This window comes from Buceros rhinoceros, unplaced genomic scaffold (assembly GCF_000710305.1).
Source record: "Buceros rhinoceros silvestris isolate BGI_N320 unplaced genomic scaffold, ASM71030v1 scaffold9229, whole genome shotgun sequence".
Classification (NCBI taxonomy): Eukaryota; Metazoa; Chordata; class Aves; order Bucerotiformes; family Bucerotidae; genus Buceros; species Buceros rhinoceros.
In genome coordinates, this window is record NW_010429719.1 from 38,714 (window position 1) to 60,631 (window position 21,918).

General features: G+C 37.6%; 1 protein-coding gene across 1 annotated transcript in view; it reads right to left on the bottom strand.

Moving 5' to 3' along the window:
- KPNA3 (karyopherin alpha 3 (importin alpha 4)) overlaps positions 1 to 15,857 on the bottom strand; it is a 29,602-nt gene extending 13,745 nt beyond the window's left edge. The window contains exons 1-6 of the mRNA XM_010142750.1: positions 15,816 to 15,857; positions 4,428 to 4,517; positions 4,184 to 4,213; positions 4,036 to 4,088; positions 3,851 to 3,946; positions 1,766 to 1,851 (exon numbers count right to left, since the gene is read on the bottom strand). Of these exons, the coding sequence (XP_010141052.1) occupies positions 1,766 to 1,851; positions 3,851 to 3,946; positions 4,036 to 4,088; positions 4,184 to 4,213; positions 4,428 to 4,517; positions 15,816 to 15,857 (397 nt within the window). The remainder of the gene's footprint in view (positions 1 to 1,765; positions 1,852 to 3,850; positions 3,947 to 4,035; positions 4,089 to 4,183; positions 4,214 to 4,427; positions 4,518 to 15,815) is intronic.
- Positions 15,858 to 21,918: the final 6,061 nt, after the last annotated feature.

Below are 21,918 nucleotides of genomic sequence, written 5' to 3' on the forward strand. Positions count from 1 at the left end.
CAGGAATGAAATTACTCCGTATCAGCACTCAGGCAGCAGGACAGTCTGAGAAAGCATGAGTTGCAGGTTATCTGATCTACCGCTCCCCCAAAATTAATTACTTCTGCTCGAAACTGGCTTCTGCTAAGATCTACTGTGTTTATATAGTACTTCTCCCTCTTTTGCTGGGCTTTCCAACTGCCATCTGTCCCTCCTGATTGCGGGAAGCCACATTCTTTTACATTTTGGCTGCACCAGCCTCTTCTATAGCTGCAAGGGTCCAGTGCTTTGTTTCTTCAAACCATCCCTTATCTAAAGGGAGTAGAGTTCAGAGGCTGTTTTCCCTCTGTCATCTCCCAGCCAAAGCAGCAAGACTTAGACTAAATTTCTTTCACTTTTGCTTCCACAGTAAAGCTTGGAAATTTTTTTTGCTTCTTTAAAGTAATTTTATCACATTTTCTTCTTTTCAAGAGTTAGTTAAACAGATTTTGGGAGACGTATATCCCAGCCTGAACTAGTAATTGTTCAGGTAACAGCAATGCTTTTGGTTGTGCTGTACATATTTTCACTCTAATTTTAATTTACTTTAAGATTTTTGCCAGATTTTTATCTGCAAAGCTAATATCATAAACAGCCTTTTCATTAGTTTCATTCATTCAAATATGATAACATTGTGGGACTTGAAAAAGGAAGAAAACAATGACTAATGAACAAGTTTGGAAGGATGAAAAAACTTGGGAACAGATTTTCAGAGATATTTAGACACCAGAGAAGCAATCTAAAAAACAGAGGTGCCCAAATCACATCAGGATTCTTCGAAACATATTCAAGGAGTTGATTTTTTTCAAAAGGCTTTGGATTTTTATCCAAAGCTTATTTTGATAATCATTCTTATTCTACCACTCTAATATCTTAACTACACGGAGCCTAACAATTAGTGAGATATTTTAGTAGCTACTAAGATGTACAAACCAGCATTTTGATATGAAAGGCAGATTCATGCACTTAAAAATAAATAATATAGCTAATTCACCACATTTCTGTATAAAAATATTGAATATCAATAAGCCAAAACAATTTATTATATATTTGCTTATCTACAGTCTCTTGTTTAATGACAAAATGTTGTATTTAGCAGAAAGGTGATTGTTTTAAGTTAAGCGTGCTGATACATTAAAGCTGTATACATATAATCCTAAAAATTTAATTTGAATAATTTATCTTCAGTTAACTTTAGAGTATATTTTCCATCTCTTTTCATACTGGAAGTCTCTCCGGCTGGTTAAGCAAGACACAAAGGCAGCACAACAAACTCAGTGTGTACAGGAGATACTAATCATACGGTCAAGGAAAGGATCATAATTTTCTTAACTCTGTGTTTAAACAAGGAATCTTACACAACTGTATGTATTTAACAACTTTATGAACATACCTTTAATGTAGAAAGAATTGCTTCCTAACATAAATTTTAGCCATAAGGGAATTAATGGTATATGATTCCAGAAATCAACCCAAGAATTAGAAAGGGTTAATGTTTTTTGTCATGCTTTGTGTCATCTGTCATTCTCTATCTTCTTTACAGGAAAATCGGGTTTCGATTCCTTAATACTAATCGATATTGACAAATAGAAAATCACTACTAGCAGCAAATGTAGAAATTTTTTGAGAAAAAAAGGACAGACGTGCATTTATTATTTCAATTGTTCTGATAACAAATGGCGTATCATCAACATATCCCCTTTCCCCCACAATATCCACCCTCCAAAAAGCAAACTGTAGTACTTACTAGACTGTACAACAGCTTGAGTCTGTGCAGAAGTGCCTGATGCTATATTAGTCAATGCCCATGCAGCTTCAAATTGTAATGAAGGACTGTAATGAAATAATTTTAGAGTAATAAAGTGAAACATGATATCCAGATTATTGTATGGTTCATTTCAGTATTACTAGCTGTATCCATTTGGAGATGCTCTACATTTAAGCAGTGCCACTGGGCAAGTTTTGTCAAAACCATTTCAGAGTAAAAGCTATATGAAAAAGAAAAGATTTTACATTCTATGACCTTTTGTAAATTACCCATCATTCTGACCTCACATTGGTAATAAACGAACAAAAACCCCCCAGTAACACTTGTGGAAGCACATACCAACTAGTGAGGCTGACTGCTACCCTGGTCAACTAATTACCTCCTGTATGAAAGCTTTCTAGCTGCCCTCATCTTAAAATTTAATTATGCCTCTCTAATGGGTAACAAAGACCTCTTCGCATTCAACTCATCCAAACACCATTCATATTTCGTGAAAAAAGTGCAACTGTCTTGCCGCAGTTCTCAATAAATTAACCATGTCTGACCATAACTAATAAAAACTTGGCCCTTCTAATATTAAATCCCAGATCAAGTGTTAGCTGGTATACTGGGTTAAAGACATTTTTCTGCTCCATCACTTTTTATTTCCATGCATTTTTGGCTCTTCATCAATTATATTTCATACACAGCCATAGCACCTGCTTCCTTTAAGCTTTTTTTTTGTGCATTAGTTTCCAAAGCATTTTAAAGGTTTATTGGGGATGGGATTGGAAAAGAATTAGATAAGATGACCCAAAATGTATAAATAAGGATTTGTAAAAAAAAAAGTACCTGCCAGCAGCTATCTATAAACCTTTATATTCTAGGAACAAATGCATTAAAATTCTAGTTCTAGATTGGTCCTTCTTTTCTTTCTCTTGTGATAAGCTTTCAGTTATAACATGAACTTCAGCTTTAACAATCTGTTATGCAAAGTCTCTGCAGAGTTTACCTCTCTAAATATTATACAGCAATCACAACTAAAAGCACTGCTTAAGAAAATGTTGAGTTAAATTTCGAAAGGCTTATTAAACATTTACAAAGGTAAATCATACAAAAACTGGACAGAAAATTCAAATTACAAGAACTTTCACAGCACTGAACCATCTACTTCTTGGGCAGACAGGCATTCAGGACCCATTTTAAAATGTTATTCTGATTTGAACATTATTGCCAGCTGCCTTCTAAAGAGCTGTTTTGTTAAATAGGCTAGAAACAAAGCTACACACGCTTCATGTTTTTACAATCACCAAATTATAACCAAACTGCCAATTTGCATTTTTCAAGTTTCTAGCCCTCATGGCTGCAGAAACAACCCTGAAAATTGAAATACTGTAAATACATTTGTGGCTGCCTGAGACCAAGGATATGCTAAAACATCTACCTCAAATGTATTAATCCCCACCTATCTGAATAAGGGGCTCGTGGATTGTGGAATATGGCATTTTTCTTACAGGTCATTAAATTCTTGCAGCTACATGCTCAATGTTCTCTGCCTTCTTTACTGAAGCTCCTGTTTTCCAACACAGAATTGTAACAGAGAGCATGTTTACTGTGTTGTACCATCACATGAGGGAGTAGCATAGAGCCAGAAGGAAACCGACCTTGCAGTAAGAACAGAAGAAGCTAGAAACTTAAGCTAATAACCTTAACGAAATAAAAAGTGTATCCTAGCAAAGAGCCCTATTCATAAGCAGGCATGCTCACACAAATACATACAGTAAAGTCTGAGGCAGGTTTCTTAAAAACAGTTAACAAAAAATTCTCAAATATTCAAAGTCAATGAGAAATTCAGTAAGATTTTCTCCATTAGCTGGATATGCTCATGCAAGCTTTAAGAAATAAAATGGCATTTCAGTGGCAGAATAAATATTCTTGGACAATTTATGGTTTATCATCACAGAATGTTAACCACTGTGTCAGATTATATGGTGCTGCGAATCCTCAGTTTCATTCGAAATAATGAGATGGCTTTTTGGATGCAGAATTTCAGTAAAGGTGAATATTTTTTAAAAGTATACTTACTTATCATCCCTTTCTAGGCATTTTACCAGAATTGGTAAAATTCCTGATTTTATTAAGTCATCAATAGGTGGATTTCTGTCACTGGATAGGAGTTTTCTGTGAAATTAAATGTAAAAGTAAAATAAGTAACTTTCGTAATGAAAAATGTGTAGGAAATACATTTCTGTGCCTTCATTTATTTTTACCTTGCAGCTTGAACAGCACTCAGTTGGATCACTGGGTTGTCACTTGTGGCATTCTGGGGGAAAAAAAGCCACAAACAAAAAACCACACACCAGTAAGAGAGGGCAAAACACACCAGTCTAATAAAAAAAATAGTTAAATTTAACATACCTGCAGTATAGCTTCTAGTGTTACATTTTGCTTGAAAAGAAAAAAAAAAGATGTATTAGTAATTTTGTTGCTAATTATATTCTTTTTAAACATTTAATAAAATCAAACTAATTTTAACAGTGCATCAGTTCATTATTTTGCTTTCCAATAACTGCAAGACTTTCAGTGTTAAAGTAAAACCAGAATATATTGTTTTGAGACAGTACCAAAGTTTTCAAAATAATTCCAGAATCAAGGAACTTACTGCTTTGAAATCAGCATCGACATCAGAATCTTCTAAACTTTCCTCCTGGGGAACATTTCTTTTTTTCAAAAGATGTTCATCTCTCTTGTTCTGTAAAGGAATGATGAAAAATAAAGACTCTTAATGCTTATTAGTACAGGGTGATGATATAAGAGCCCCTGATGATAAGTCCCGACCAAAATAAAGGTTTAGATAAGAATGTCTTTTTTTTTTTTTTTTCAATGGCATTTGTACCTGCAAATGGAGTTTGCAGAATTTCAGCTGTAAGAACCTAGCAGCTCGCTAATTACAGACAGAACTAAGACAATCCATGACATTTGAATGAATTAAAACTTACAGTCTGGGGATCAATTTTTTAACAGATACAACATACACGGATCTCCATGACATTAACATTTAGCCACACAAAAGTTATTTTCCAGTGTAATATTAATTTTCAGATAAACCGGCCTCAGAGTTCACTGGTTACATGCGTTTTCACCTTTGTAGAGCAGTATGCTCCATGTACACTGACACTTGTAATATTTTCCACTCGCACTGTTAGCTTAATTTTTGACTTAAAACAAAGCATCCTCCAGCCTCAGCTCCTTTAAAGAATTACAGAAGATAAAAGTCCCTCTTCAGTGGTAAAGTACCCATGTAACATTTCCGTCTTGGTTAATTAGAATATTCGAATACATAAAGCCCTAATTTAAAAAGAAAGGAATCATCAGCTCTAACTGTATGCAATTTTTTTATAAATTTAAAATGTATTAGAAGTATAATTCCAAAAGTATGAAGCAGTCTTCTCTAAACTTTAGACTTTATTTGTTTGGTATCTCTAGAGGTACAATAAGAAATAGAAAAGGCAACGGAAGATGATGATGCAGCATGTATATCTAAACGCCCTTTCGTTGCGTTTTTTTGGTTGTGGGTTGTTTTGGTTTTTTGTTGTTGTTGTTTTGGTTTTTTTAAACAAGTACATTAAAATTTCAATCTCTAATGAAGCAAAACTTTGAAAAGGTGTAACAAACAGCTGTAACTCCTAAACCAAAGCTATTACACTAGCAAGGAAAGGCTTTTCAGTTTCCAAACAATTATCTGATAATCAAACAGTACTGACTATAGAGATTGTAGTATATCATGCCTTGCTTGCAATATATAAAAAAGCCTCTAAACAAAATCATATTTTGAAGGAGTCTAATATTTTATTAGATTAGGAAAAATGGCAACCTCGGTCCAAAACTTTCTAGACATTTAAAAGATAATTTAAAACAAATTTTCCCGCCTCACCCTGATTTTTTCAGGTTTAAGATTTTTTCAGGTAAGAGAATGCTAAACCAATAAACAAACACCAGAATTAAATAACCCTTTAATGCAGAAGACAACGTTCTACAAACTTAGACTTGACAAAATGAAATTATGTTAAGTACAGAAACTAAAGAGTGCACAGGATCACCTGGATTAGCTACGGCAGCCTCCGCAGAGCTGTACAGTAACGGTGGCATACTCAGAGCACACTCATTCAGACAAACACTAAAGGTATTTTGTTGTCAAGCGTTTTTGAAGAGAAGGAAGATGGAAGTGAGCAGGCAAAACAGTGTTATGCGGACAAACTGCATCAGGCAGGCACACACTGAAGGATGGATTCAGCATGAAGACCTATAATGTGATTCTCTCATCTTTCCACACCAAGTACTTGGCACTGCCATTGTAAGCAAAGAGCAAACATCTTTCAACCCCAGTCAATCAAGTACAATTTTTTGTGGCTTTGTTCAAGTACAATTTCTTTTCCTATTGTTTGTCTAAACCATAGCCTATATTGTTGCAACTGCAGGGACCAGACCCAGTTTCCAGGCATCCTCTTCATGATCGTGTCACCTTCTCTCCCCAGAGCACAGCTACCACACATCCACCTGCAGAGGAAGCAGTTCCTTCCTGCCTCAGATGAACAGCTCCTGTGGGATCAGCTGTGCTGTTATGGTAAAACAAGCCAACACTGGGAGAAGGGATTGAAGCTGAAGAAAGGTCCTGCTGTCCAGTAAACCGTCCTCTTCCTACCCAGAAGTATCATCGTAGATGAAGATGGTGAACAAGTCCACATATGCATGAAAATACAGGGAGACATATTTAATTGTAAGGGTGGCAGACGCTGGAGCAGCAGACATTCTCTGTCTTCAGAAAATATGCAGCCTGAAGGAATAGGGGTCTTAGTACAGAACCATTGCCACTGTCTGCTGGACAAAGTTAAATGTTTCATATTAAATCATTTACTGTGAAGGATAAAGTTTCCTTGTCATCAGCAGCAACCTGCTGTGGTACGAGGATGGTTTTCAGATTCTGTTCCTCCTAAAATATTTAGCTAGATTTTCTACATTTTATGTTCAGAAAATTCAGGGAAGAGCTTTGCAGGTTTCTTCTAAAATATGTTGGATGTAAGAATTGTCATCCACAGCGATTCACCTGGTGATATATATTTGTTTTTCAAATTAATGACTGACTGATACAGAATCACTCTCAACTACGTGTTTTGCAACATCCTGCAACAAAGATAAGGTGATACTTCCTTTTACATTTCTGTAAAAAAGCTTTTTTAGATACAGGACTCTTGTAGATCTTTTAATTCATAAGAAATTATGAAATACCTACGACAGTCAAGAATTTAGCAAACAAACTATTCTTATTTAACTTACTGAAAAGAAAATTCTAGTTAGGACATGTCACATTATCTCATTTGTTATTTTCAGGTTTCTTCTGTCAGTAAAAAAAGATAAAAGCTTTTTAAGAGCTCAAAAACTAGATTCTCCCACATGGGTGTTTCACACCACTGTATTAGCAGATTCCCTCACCACTGAGTCCTCTGACCTTAAAAAACTGTCCTTGTATTTGGGAAGAGAAAGTGGTTCACCACCACGCCACACTGGTCCCCACAGAAGGATCTATGCTGGCACAGAATGGATGCACCTCAGAGCTTCGACTGAAATCCCTCCAAGATGCAGAGTGTATGCAAGGGCCATTTGAAGTTGTATTACTTCACTGCTATTTTAAGTGAAAACTTCAAGACGACCAAAGCCATCACAATTGTGTTGACATTAAATAAATAGCATCCACTTGGAACAAAGATCACATTATTAAAATAGAAATATTAAATATTCACATACGTGTGGGCTGCATCTATCATGGCATTACTTCCACCCTCAATATTTTTCCTCCCAAAAAGACATTAATCAGAAGCATGAAAGTGCATCAGGCATTTTCTGGCTTAAAAGATCTCGAAGTTTTTGGATGCTAAAAGTAAAGTCATGCTGCAACAACTGTGATACTGAATGTGCATCCTTCTATAGATGTATGTCTCAACATATATAATTACATCATTCTGAGCAGTCAGCGTTTGTCAGGGTTCTGCCTCTCCTAGCGCGTAACATAAGGCCTATGGTATCCAGTTACTCCAAAATACAAGAGTGAAGATGTATCTTGAGATCCTCTCTCAAACACCCTGAAAAAACAGGATGGCAGAGGCTGCAATACAGCAGTGAATCATAGAACGGTTTGGGTTGGAAGGGATATTTAAAGGTCATCTAGTCCAATCCTCCAGTACAATACAGAGAACACAGCTGGAACAAAGCAAGAGTCCCACGTGGGTGACTGAACAGCATCCTCACAGGACAGCAGGAACAAGCTGCATGGCCTTCAGCACCCAAACAGCTGGAAAAAAATCACCTTTCATAAACATCAGGCAGTAAGTCTAGAACATGCCAGTGGACAAAGCACGGGATCATTCCATGACGCTCCCCCCAAAGAACTCTGGAAAGACTACCTGCCTGTAACCATTATTTGATACACACTTCCATGTCTATTCAGAGCAAGTGTGCTTCTATACAAGTACCGTCAGCTGATGTAATTTGCTTGAGTAGTATTTAGAGGGGCATGCACACATCCTCTCTGCTTGTAGCCAAAGAATTGGTGATGAACACTTTTAAGTTCTTTCAATTCCCTAGAAATCTTCCAGGCACTTAGACAAAGAAGAAAGGAGGGCAGGTTGAACACAGTTACAGGGAACAGTAACTTCTCTCTCTCCTTCAAGCAATTGTCCATGCATACACTGATGCAATGGGTGTCTCCAAACAGTACTCCTCACAAAAAAATGCATTTACCTGGAGCAGAGTCCCAGGAATCTCTCAAGGACAGCTCTCCTAATGGCAGCAGCATGCTGAGAGGGAAATAAAACAGAGCTCCAACTAACTGTTCTGCAGCTATCAGGAAGGGAGTTATCCCACTGAGAGGCCGATGGTGAAGATTGTAACAAAGGAATGTTTCAAATTCCATCCCATCAATCACATCCAATCTAGGTTTATATTCCACTGTAGGACAGAGTCACTTGAAGAGACCAAAACTGTATCAGACTATTTAGAAATCTTAGCGTGGTTAAGACTAACACTGAAAAGCCCATTTGTAGCTACGTGTTAAAGATGGCCATAATATACACCATAACTGAGCTAACCAACAGCCTAGTTCTCTTCCATTCCAGCAAGGAAGTTAATAGCTTCTTAGGAAGCCTTTTATACCTGCACATGCCTAAGAGAATAATTCCTAAAGTTAACGTTAATCAAAATAAGTATGAGTTAAATGTGCATATTCTACTGCCAAGATATTCTACCGCCAAGATATTCTACCCTCCTTAAAACAGAGAGAAATTAACTTTGTAGGACATAACTGACCACAGGTTGGTGCTACAGTTTCTGCAAATGCACGCAACATCACCTGGCTGACAATTCTATGAGGCAATGGACTCCAGAAAAAATGTAATTGAAACGGCCCTGTCCATTCGTAAAAGCATCCCAATTCCTGGACAGACCAATCACTCCCCTGCATAAAAGAACATGACTTGCAGCTTGGCATGACCTTAAGATGCATTTTGTCATACTGTGAAAAACTCAAAACTTATTTTGCGTAAATCATAGCACCAGCCTATTTTACAGGCTCCTGTGGTGAAAATAAAGACAGATGAGCATTCCTGGATACAGCCATTCTGTTCAAAGTCTTATGAGAGAGCCCTTTCAAAGGGAGAGGCATCAGACTGGAATATCTGATGGGGGGTAAGACCTCATCACCAACAAAACTAGAAGGTCTTATTCAAGAGGGAAGATCCTCAACCACTGCCCGAACTATCTGTGCTATGTACAATAAAGTCTGAAAGTTTATAACCAACAGCTGACTGCTGTTTATAAGCATGTCAGCATTCTGGCAAAGATCCCACTACAACAGTCTATAGAGCTTTCTGTATGAACAAAAGGTACATGGACATATATGCTCAGGCAAAAATCTCAAATGGTTATAAACAACAATAATGATACCATGAGCATGCTTTCCTGTCCAGTGTGATGATCTGTTAAAGAGTTTTTCATGACAGATAGACGTTGTTTGCTTCACCGACAGTGGGAAAGTCAGGCTGCATGAACAGTAAATATGCAAAACCTGGTACTTCTTGTTTACCTTCTTGGAAGACAGCCACAGGATTCAAAAAAATATTTATCAGTGCAAACAAGTTTCAAAGACAACATGATCAACAGAAGAAGAATCCTTATGGGCAAAGAGGACGTTGACCAAGTTCTGTGCGTCATACCACTTAGTACTATTGGGCATGGCAAATAGGATACTCTAATGGAGATGTGGAAGGTATTCAATGTAAACTTATACATGCTTTTCATTATTTGACACAGTGAAGAGTCTCAACTCTCTTGGGAAGCTTCAAGATCAAAGGGGAAAAGAAAGAAATTATGAAAATCCTTCCCCTCAGGTAACAAACACCATTATGAAACACTTCTTCAGGTCAGGGAAAGATTTAGTAACTCAGTAGCTCATAGGAAGAAGTTCTTTTGGCATGAAAAGATATTTGAGTCCTCTGGGTATAAAGAGCAGAATTTCAAGAACATCTCAACATTAGGAACTGAAGGGCTAACCAGCATTAGCTATACTCACAAATGACAAGCAGCAGCTCTGTCCTCTGCTCTTACATCCTAGGAAAGCCCAAAGGATCAGACCAGCGATGGAAGTAGATCCGGGTTGTCTGGACATCCTTTAAGCTACCACTGTTGTGACAGACTGAGATGAACTTCTAGGTATCAGGTACATGCTATCTTCAATTTTGGTTTGAGGGGTGAGATCCACAGTTCACCATAACGACAAAGAAAATGCCTACCACTCCAACCTCATCATGTTAAAGGGATGCTCTGAAAACCTCCACTGAATATCCTCTTAATGAAAGTTTTCTTAGGTGGGCTATCTAGCCTGAGTGAATTTCTAGTAGCAGCTCTTGGATATGAACCTGGTGAAACATTCTATGTCATTAATGGTTTGGAAAAGACCAATAGCTGACTCTACACACTGTCTTAGAGCTCATTAACACCTAGGGACATGTAAGAGGATGAACAGGTAGATATCAAAATTATATCCTACATGCTTAGTGAACTAGTCCTTTGCATCCAAAGGCAGTTGAACAGATTCCAGATTCTTCAGATGAAGAGCACAGGTACAGATACACAGTTAGAAAACACAGGCAACTTTCCCACCTGCTAACTCACCTCTGTGACAACAGACAGCAGGTGCAGTGTTCCTGTTTGGCTAGTGCACATCTTTCTCAGAAGATGAGCATAATAAGTAGACACATAAGTGTACACCAATGCGTGGCCCAACAGCCCCAAGCACAGATTACAAAGATTGAGGCCTGTTAAGCTAGGCAAAAGCATGCTCATACTAAAATGGATTCAAGCAAGGCTCCAAGGAATTTCTTCATAGCTGTTTTCAAGAAGAATATACTAACAGTGCTTCAGTCTCCCTGTGATTGCAGCTGTTTCTGTAAGTTGGTAAACTTACATCTAAAAATGTACTCTATAGGGAAGAAAAAGCAACATGTTCATATTGAACTTAAAAAGATGCATAACCAAAGCAAGTTTTACTATCCTGAACCTGAAGACATGGAATTTTTTTCCTTTTGCATACACAGACTTCATGAGAATCAGTAAAATATTTTTCCCAGCCTAGCTCTCTCAGCAACATGAAGACAGTCTTCTTTCTTCAGTGCTCACCGTCTTACTTAGGAGCTCTTGTGGAAATAAGCAATCTTAAGAAAGATCAGAGTATAGACAACAAGTACAGTACGCCAGAGAAACAGGTAGAAAAGACATATGCCCAGGGTTCCCCTGGTCCATCACTTGGTTTAATAAACAACTGCTTTGCCTTGCATCAAGCTTAATTGGCAATTACAGCTTTCATGAGCTCATGTCTATGAGCTCTCAGAGGCAGCCAAGTTTGCCAGGAAAGTCAAAAATAAACCTTAGGAGAGATCCTGGAAGTTTTTAGGATTCCAGTTAGTTAGCAGGCCTTAAAGAAAGATAGGTTCCACTGTTTCTGCTGAGGTTAAGAGTGTTAAGGCTTCCTTTGAAGGGTGGCATTTAACTCAACAACCATACCATTGACCTGGCTAAGGACCACCTTTCTTAAAACACACAAGCAGGCCAAGTCAAGCTTCCTCCTCACAGAATGCAAAGCACTTAGAACTAAAGAATCTCACTGCAGTGGAATTGCAGGCTTCATTTAGACTTGGAACCTTAAATTGAATTCTAACCACTCACCCACGCCCTCCTCCTTTAGAGTGAGACTAATCAGCTAGGTTAGTCAATTAATTCCAGGGTCCCCACTGCAAACAGAGCAGCCTTCAGGTTTCTGCAATGCTGAAATTAAGTGAAAAATATTCTAAATCAGATTTAGCCAAGACACTACACTGAAAACTTTAAATTCTACATCCTGAGACAGTCTCCATCACCAAAACTGACATCGTTATCTTGTCTGTCTGGAGAGAGATGGGTAATTTTTAGGCTCTTAGGTCCACTGCTGCACTAACAATATAACCAGAGACTAAGACCATCTTTCCAGAAGGGTAGCTGGTCCACTCCCCAAACATGTAAACACATGTGCAGCGAGGCCAATATGAAATCTGAAATGGGCACCTGACCATCAGGAGTGTCATCTGACTGGCTCATGATGCCAATCCATGCCTCGGCCAGCATTCTGCCAGATGATTGCTATTCTTTTATGTCAGAGATAGCTTTGATAGTTCAATTCCTAAACAAATAGTAAGTGATTGGGGAAAGAGAAAAAAAAAAAAGGAAAAGACAAAGTTTGCTTCTGAATAAGAGCTGTGGTGTGAAGATAGTGAATAGAGATAATATATTCTTGAAACAAGAATGTGCTGCAAATGCACCTTGATGCCTGTAATCTCAAACGAATAAACACCTCACTCTAATGCATGCAGAAATTGTTTACTACTGTTCAAAGCTGTGACTTTTTTTTATTTATTCCACCTTACAAAACATAGATGTAAGCAACTTCATCAGATCCGCTCATTTAATATTTATACACACATTCATTCAAAAGACAAACCCATGACTATGTAGTGCTTCAACTATAAAGACAAAGAATATACTCAATTTGCCTGTTTTCTTCAAAAGCCAGCTGCACACTTGGCATCTGGATAGCTGGGATAAATGGAACATACCCTTTCGTTTTGAAGAGGCACTGGTGGATTCCTAAGGTCATGCCAACACATATTTCCTGAATTTGGCATATTCATGCTAGGGTAGCAGCGTCAGCTGTAAAGATGAAGACTGAAGCAATATTATGCCTTACCCTTTCCACTGCTAGAGCTTAATATATCCCTTTACATATCAGTTCCAGTTCTGTACCAGAAGCAAAGACCTCACATGTGCCACAGAGTTCTCACAGCAAACCACTTGCCCATCAGCACCAGTTCAGTTGCTGCCATCCAACAACTTGGACGCTTATTAAAGTGTCTTTTATTAAAGCAGATTTCTTGTGGTCTCTGCAGTGGAAGATGTTCAGCAAACAATCCAGAACATGACTGTCTGTGTTTAAGAGTTCTGCAGCTGCTGTTCACTCCAGATTTACAGTCTGACCTACATCCAGTGCTCATGCTTCTCTAAATGTGTAACTGGTCTGTGCACGTGCAGTTTTCAATGAAAAGTCACTAGCGGCTCATAGGCTTCCTCTTCCTCATTTTCACTCGTATTATTGGTACATATAATATTACTTCCACACAAAACAACTCATTGCCTTAAGTGTATGACTTGTTCCCCACTCTGCTTTTATATTAAAATGGCCTTGAAATTCTGACCTGTCACAAAATCCAATTTTGAGAATTAAAATGAAAATTCTCACTTTGCACTACAAAGCTCTCTGTATGCAATCTCAACTTGAAGAGATGCATGAGGTTATGCTGCATTAGCTAAGCCATCTTTTACAGCATTGCTTTGCTAGCAGTCATAGGCTGCCCAAGCGCTAGGAATGACTCTTCCCAGTAGATTTCACGGTTTTACAGCAAGTTTTACACTGAGTCAACACACTAGTTCTGAACAGAGGAGGCCTCTAACATGTCAGCATAAACTTCAACTGCTCGTATCAAAATTAATGGCATGAATCTCATTTTCAAGCAAAAAAATGGCTGTTTTCATTTTTCACTTGGCTACTTTCACATACAGTGACAGGTACCTTCTCCACACCTCAGTCATCTGCCAGTACTGATGAGGCCACAGTCAGCTTAAGCTACACAATACATTTGGACATCTTGGGATAGTTTCTTTGATTAGGAAAATATGAAAGCATTAAACAATTTTTTGATGACACATCATGCTCATGTAAATACTAAGATTATTTTTTTCCCCCCAATCATCTGGGTCAAATTATGTTTCTTCAATTCTTATAATCTCAGGATGAATCTTACAAACACTAATTTATATTGTAATGAAATACTGTTAAGGGTCGAGGGACTGAGGTAACAACTCCTCAAACCAGGACAAATACACAGGTTTTTCTGTCAGATCTGAAAAAACTAAGAAAGTCTCTTTAAGAGTAGAAGGATCCCAGGAAAATCCTAGTCCAAGATATTTGTTGGCTCCTACACAATCAGGTGATAAATGCAGACAAGATTTCTAAAAAACAAATCAAGCTAATTGCTATCAACATAAGTTCTATTTACCAACACTTTGCTTTGATTTTAGCATGGCTTTTGTCTTCTTTCTTGGTTTACAAATAATGAAAATAATTTATTATTAGGAGTGTGCACTCCTAAGCAAGCACCACTCAGACTGTCAATGATTCAACTGGCAAAGTGGAGACATGAATCAAATGGGAGACCCAAAGGATCTTAGTCTATATCTAGAATATTCAAAGCACACACTCCCATTAAGTCATTGATGAAAATATTAGGAAATATGGGTGATGCCAAGCTGGGGAGGCCTTGCAGCATACTGGGAAACAGAATGGGAATTTAAGTTTAGAAAGTCTGGAAAAAGCAGATGCAATTCAAAAGACAAGAAGCAATCATGTTTAAAACTTCTGCATTTACTTAACTATGCTAATAGAGAGCATAAACAACTACCCTTGCTTTGTGGTACTGTAGGAAGTGTCTTAAGGATAGAACAGATCACAGACTAAAGTGCCTGTCAACAACACACTCTAATATAAATAGGAATATCGTGTTAAGAATTGTTTTTCACTGTTCCCACAGCCCTCGGCTATGGCCTGCATCCTTCCACACTTCCAGAAAGATAGCGGCAATTTGGATCCAAGGAGCAGCAACAAGTCAAATCTAGGAAAGAGAATGTTCAAGGAAAGGGTGAAGAACTGAATTTGTCTCAACAGGACAAAATTAAAGGGGCCAGTATCATTCCTCAAATATACTGAAGGTACCCAAAGGCAGATAAAAGTTTACACATTCTCTTTACACACATAGTCCAAGCGTAGTTTAGCTTGTGAAAATGTCCTCCAGCAACAAGCCTTTAAGGTGTCTAGAAAGGCTGTTGGAAAAGTTATGAATTATGAGGGTGTAACAAATACCATATTTAGACAGACCACTGAACTAGATCACCTCTCATGCTTATGATCTTGCCAGCTATATCGGCATTTACCCAATATAACCAAAATCTGACCCTGAAATTAACTCCTCCTACAGCACAGAAGTAGTAATTTCCAGAAAACAGAATAAAAGAACACCCACATTTTCTAAATGCTAGAAGTCTCCCTTTTCCCATTCAGAGACTTTAAACATTTGAACAGCTGACAGCTTCACTGTAATAATAGGAGAACTGGTACAGAAGCTGAATATGGATTATTTCCAAGCAATATGCTAGAGTAAAGCATCACTGTTCTGCTGTATTGAGCTTAATGAGTTGGAGAGTAAAACTAACATTAGAATCTGCAGTTAGGAATCTACAAATTCACAATTTTTCTATGTAAATTTGGGGCCACAAAGCAAAGCTTGTGACAAAACATTTAGCTAAGATATCAGGGCATTATTAGCAAAGTAACAGAGTTGATAAACAAAAGTAGACTCACCTTCCTCAGTTCAATTGTAACTTCATTTCTGTGTCTTCTCATAGTCTATAAACAAAGAAAAAATATTTGTATGTAAAGAAAGTAGTATTCTGGTTTGGACTCAGTTTTAGGTCAAAAGCATAGTTATTCATCAACAGATAAGGAAAACAGTGCGCATAATTTATAACTTAATCTTCCCTAGTAAGATGCACAAGCTGGTTTTTTGTGATGGTTGTTTGTTTTTTTTTTTTTTAAAGTTATAAGAAAGCTTGAAGTTACAGAAAGCTTTGCCATAAACCAAAGTATGTATTCCAAAGGCAGAAAACACTGACTTCCCCATGGAGTTCCACTGGAACAACTATCCAGGTGTTTATATGTTCACACCAAAAGCAGCAGTAAATACAGGTTAGACAGTCTCATATTCACATATAATCACATTCGCAACCTAAACACGTAAGTGATGCCATTTTTCTGGCCAAAATCAATCATGAGCGACAGAAGATGACTAAGCTCAATGCAAACAAGACAGATTAGGCTTGTGGCAAAAGCAAACAAAGAGGTACAGTGGTACTGAGTCTATTTAGATTCTGTGGCCTAAACACTGTAAAGGAAAAACAGCCCATAAACATCTCAGCTCCTTGGAGATACTGAGCACTCAGGACTCATTCCTCATAATGCTGCTATACCTCTCAGCTAAGAAGGGTCAAAAGAATGAAAAATAACAATTTTAGCCTACTGAAGGCAATCTCCTTAGGTTCATTTCACTAACAGTGGAAAAGACATACCATCAGAATGCAATTCACAGAAAACCAGGACTGAATGACCGCTGGCAGCCTAGAAAGATCACCCACGCTAACTAAAATTAGCCTTTTAAAATACTTTCTATGTCCTATCCTTGCTACTGACCTTCACTGCTGCTATCACATTCCTTTTGAGTTAGGGTAAATAACTTCTCTGAGCTAAAAAGTATCAGTGAAAAACAGCAGCAGACAGAAAACACCAGCACTTCCCATCAGTCATCTAAGGAAACACTGAACACACTAAAGCTCAAACACAGGAAACTAGTAGACTTCACGTCATGAATCTATACAGGGTGTCGTTTCAGTGCTTAGAACACTACCTTAGCTTCACTGTTCTCAACTAGTTTGCATGGCAGTATTCATTTAATTATCTTAGGTTGACTTGAGAGGAAGGAAGGCTTCCTGAGTCCACTATTTGATTAACCAACTCGCTCAAGCAAACACACACACAATTCTCCTTAAACATTTACAAGCATGAACTATACTACTTTAAACAAAGCAAGTACTCATTACAGTAAGAGGACACTGGAACTACAGCCTCTACCAGAACTACACTTCTTTCCCACCTCATTATTTGATTCTTGTGGCCATCTGAGCCTGTTGCAAAAGCTCAGTATGACAGGACTGGATTTCTAGGGAATGGGAGGCTTGGGTAGGTAAGAAATGGACAAATGAAGACCTGAGAAGTCATCGCATGCAGCTAGCAAGACTAGTCATTCAAGTTTCTCATTCTATTAGAAATTTAAATTTGAATCTAAATAACTGCATCAAACGTAAGGGAATAAACAGCCTAAAAATGTTTTTCAATACTTCTTCCTCATGACAACTTTGCCTTTCAATGGAAAAATTATGTCAGACAAGGCTGTGAGATTTCTGCAGTACACCCTCCTTTTCTTGATTGTTTTGAACGGGCTAGACAAAGTTCTTTATGGAAGTTTCCACTAGTAACACCATCCCACCTCCCCCTAAAACATAATATTTTATTATTACTACTTATCTTAAAATTTAAGGGGTACCCCCCCCATCACAACAAATCAGTTAACCTGAGTGTCTGATAGCATTTTCCCCCCAAAATCCAGTATTGTATGTGCCAGATTTGAAGTCTCAGTGATTTAATTGATGCAAGACACAATTTACCTTGTCATTCGCTCTCTAGTTAAAATTTACTCCTACATTCTTTCATTTATCTATGTGAAAATACTCTAGAATATTTTCTACTAAGCAGAAAAATCAGACTAGATCTTCAGATCTTTAGGGGACAACCATAACATTTTCCACCTACCATTCTTTTGGAAGCAAGACAGATTTAAGAAAGATTAGATGCTGTTTTCAACAGTTCAGCGGCTTAATATTTTTTGTTTAGAAAAATGACAAATATAATGCAGACCTGGGCAATGCATTACTATTTATTTCATCAATTTACTCTAAAAACTCCTCTAACAATGCTTTGACTAAAGACAGTTACTCAGATTCATCCATCCATAAAGGCTCTACTGGAAGACTCTAAGCTTTTTTTCTTAAGGCAAATAATTCACTCAGATTTTCAATTAGTGTTTTATCTTTGTTTCATACTTCCATTATTTCAGGCCCACTGATCCTACCCTAATGCAAAAGGTCTCTAATTTTTTTTTTTACTAATTTTGAAGATCTGCTTCATACAGCAAAAAACATTTGACTTCTCCATTATTGTTTTACATTTACTGTGCAAGAATCTCTCATTTCCCTCATTTGAAAGGCTACCACTCTTCAGAAAGAGTCTTCAAAAAAAGTTTATCAATCAACTACGTGGACATTTTTGCTGACTAGTGGCATGTATTTCCTGAGCTTTAATACTCTTCTTAAGGCAATCTCCATACTACCTGAGTTTTACCCTTTTAGCTGTTCTTTTTTATTTCCCTTTAAACTCATTTTATGGAGTTTCTTTTTTAAAGCAACTCTGGTACATTTTTTTTTCCTTCTTCCTTTAAAAGGCAGAAGAGTCAGTACTCGCCACTAAGTACAGAACTGCTTCTCCATTCACAGACCAAGTAGGTTGATAACTAGAGATATCGCTTAGCCTTAACTTCACGGAACTAATGAGTATTACCTGGCCCTCCAGAACTGAGGGCTTCAGAATCCCCTGCTGGCACAGCATCTTTAAAAATTCAGTGTGTCAGGGTCACCAGGATTATCCAAGAATCGGTAATACAGTGTTAAGGCTACAGTCTTCCTACAAGTATGTGCAGCTGAAGTTCCCAAAGAGCCTATGGTGCATTTCGGCAGTTAAACTGGGTTGCCGTGGTGGATCGTGACCAGTACTTTCAGCTAGATATATACTTGTATTGTTTGCAACCTGACACTTCACATCCCTGACATAAGACCATTGTATACCAATATATTTGAGACCACGGATTCCACTTCATACACGCCAATTGTTGCATTTATAGACTTTACATGATAAACGTGTGCACGTGATATCGGCCCGATTTCTTAGTTTTATGCCTGCTACTTAACTGGTATTTGTTTAGCCTGTTCCCCATCTTGATTTTCTCATCTTTACCACAAGAGCTGATGCACCACTGATGGACTGATCTATGATAGACCTCTGTATGAATGCAATTTGGATATCCTTGCCTTGAACAACCATATTCTTAAGACCAAAATCATGCTTCAACCTCATTTGATTACAGGAAATGCAGGTATACATATAGCACCATGCTACATATTGGACTCTCCCGATGGGCTTTTGAAAGCTTCATTTTAAAACTCACAGACCGATAAGCATAATTCTAATGTTATCTGTTGGGGGGTTGGCAAAGTCCATATTTTATTTCCCCAAAATCAGGCTTAAGTGATTCAGTTATTTTTTTACCTTGATTTGGCATTTCTTAAAAGGCACTGAAAGCTTCAGATCAAGCATTTTAGAAATACAGCAGGTTATCAGCACCTTCCACAGCCTCAGAAGTAGTAAACATACTATAATCCAACAGGATATGAAAGAAGTAGTCTTAAGTGCCACTGAAAGCTTCCCTTTAAGGAAGCATTACCACTGTAAACAGAACACACTTTAATACTTCTTGCAAGTCTCAACACGTAAGGAGCTGATAGGCATTTACAAGAGATTTATACAGTAGTAGAAAGGTTAAACATTTTCCCCAGCTAACACAGGTCAGCTAAAACAGAGAAGAGACAAAATTATTCAGCAGCTTAACCCTACGTATTCATTACCAGCTTTCAGGCTGGGAGGACAAACATCTGCTAAAGTCTATACTAGTCTATACTAGCCAGTAATACTAGTGAGATGTTACCAATGGATCTAACACAGTGTTTGAGGTCCGTGGCATCTGACTATGGTCACTTCCCAGCTTAATGTACTTGGAACAAGTAACTTCAGGTCACACTGAAAGAGCAGATCTCAAAACTAACCCCTAAGACAAATCTGAACTGTTTCCCTGAATTAAAAAAAAAGACTCAAAATCTCACAAAGGGAAAACTCGGCATTGGCAAAATCCTACAAATCACAAAAATGACAGTTTACTCCAGCGGAACCTGAACTGTGAGGCTGCTCCTACACACAAGGGATTTAATGCACCATATGCAAGGTACAGAAAGTAAAAGAGTAACTATCAGTCAGCATGTTCTGTTAAGAAACAAGAACACACAACACTTACCAAGTCGTGCTACAACGTTATAGCTCAGTTGGTACACATGACTCAAATCAGACTTAAGTTCATAAGGCTTTTGTAACAAGAGATTTCTTCTCTCCAGTTCACCATCTGTGAAGAACAATTACCTGCTAGTGCGTGTCACAGGCTAACATAACCACAGCACAAGTCAAAAGTACATGTTCAGCAGTACTTCTGATTTAAAATTCCTCAGCATTTTGTTATTTTATAAAATGAACCAGGAAAAAAACAAAGTATATATAGACTCTGTTAGATAAATCAGTGTTCTCACTTCTACCCTGAATTTCTGAATACTCTCCCCAAGCCAGAATCAAAGCTTATCATGCCAAGAATCTTTTCCTAACACATTCCACTTGAAAGAAAAATAATCCCTAGCTCCCATAAAGTATCAAAACTGAAATTAATTTCACGTGCCAATAAAAAAAAAATCACTACACACATTATGGCTGTTAAGGGCTGCAAGGAAACCTTTTTTCATAGTGATACAAAACACAAAAATGCTAAGCAGACAAGAGAGATTTAAGAGACACTAGACCTTGAAAACAAAGCAAGCCTCAAATCAATGCCTAAAAATAAGGCTTCAGAGAATGCCACAGTCCCTGTAAAACTACCTTTGACACACTCAATGGGCAGAAGCCACACAGAATACTGCCTTTCCCATCAGATCAGTTTTCAGCCCTGGTATCCCTCTTCCAACATGACGCTGAGAAGAAACTCAAAGCTGAATTTCAGAGCTACCTGTGGAGAGGGAAATGTCTTCCTGATTTTTCAGTTGATATTTGATTTACGTCAGAACACAAAACTGTACATAAAACTTGATACCAAAAAGCAACGGCTAAAGACTACCCTGTGAAATTCTGAATTATCACCGTAACAATAACCTTTACCACCAGCATATTTAAGTAACTGTTTTTAAGTGACCAAACATTTGTGACCCTCTGGCTCAACCATGCATAATTCACAAGCATCCTTTGTGAAACCCTGTACAAAGGTGCACAAGACTCGAGCAAGTATCACTGCTGTAACACTACCAGCTGATGTCTTAAGACTGCCCATGCATACCTTCCTAGCAAACAAACAAACAAGATTACTTTGAGGTTTTGCGTAGCACTGAGATTCTATAGAGACAATTAAGTCTAACAAGCTTATCTGGCTTCTTGAGCCTTTGTATAACATTAAACATTTTTTTGTTACATTTTTTTAACAGCACAGTACATTAAACTACCTGAAAAGGTAACTCATATAGCTTCTGTAAACTCAGAAGAAAAGAAAAAATACCAAGGAATCCCAAAACCTGTAAGTTGTACCTGTCTAACGTATACCAGAACAAGACAACATTTTCCAAAACCCTCTGTAGCAAATACATAACGCAGTGTGGTTTTCCTGGAAAAAAACCAAACCATCCCAAAACCCTACCAAAGTTATACAAGACTGCAAGAAGAAAATTGAAGCTAGTTCATAAGGACAAAAATCACATCTGAGACAAAGCAATCTGAATAGTCCTTCTATTTATGAAAGAATTACTTAAAACATTGTTACTACTTCATGCAAGTTGCACCTCATTCACAATGAACTATCAGAACTAGTCTTAGGGTTTCTGTTAATTTGAAATTTCTGCTTCATATCTAAAAATCAATTTTAATTGATTAGAAGCACTTA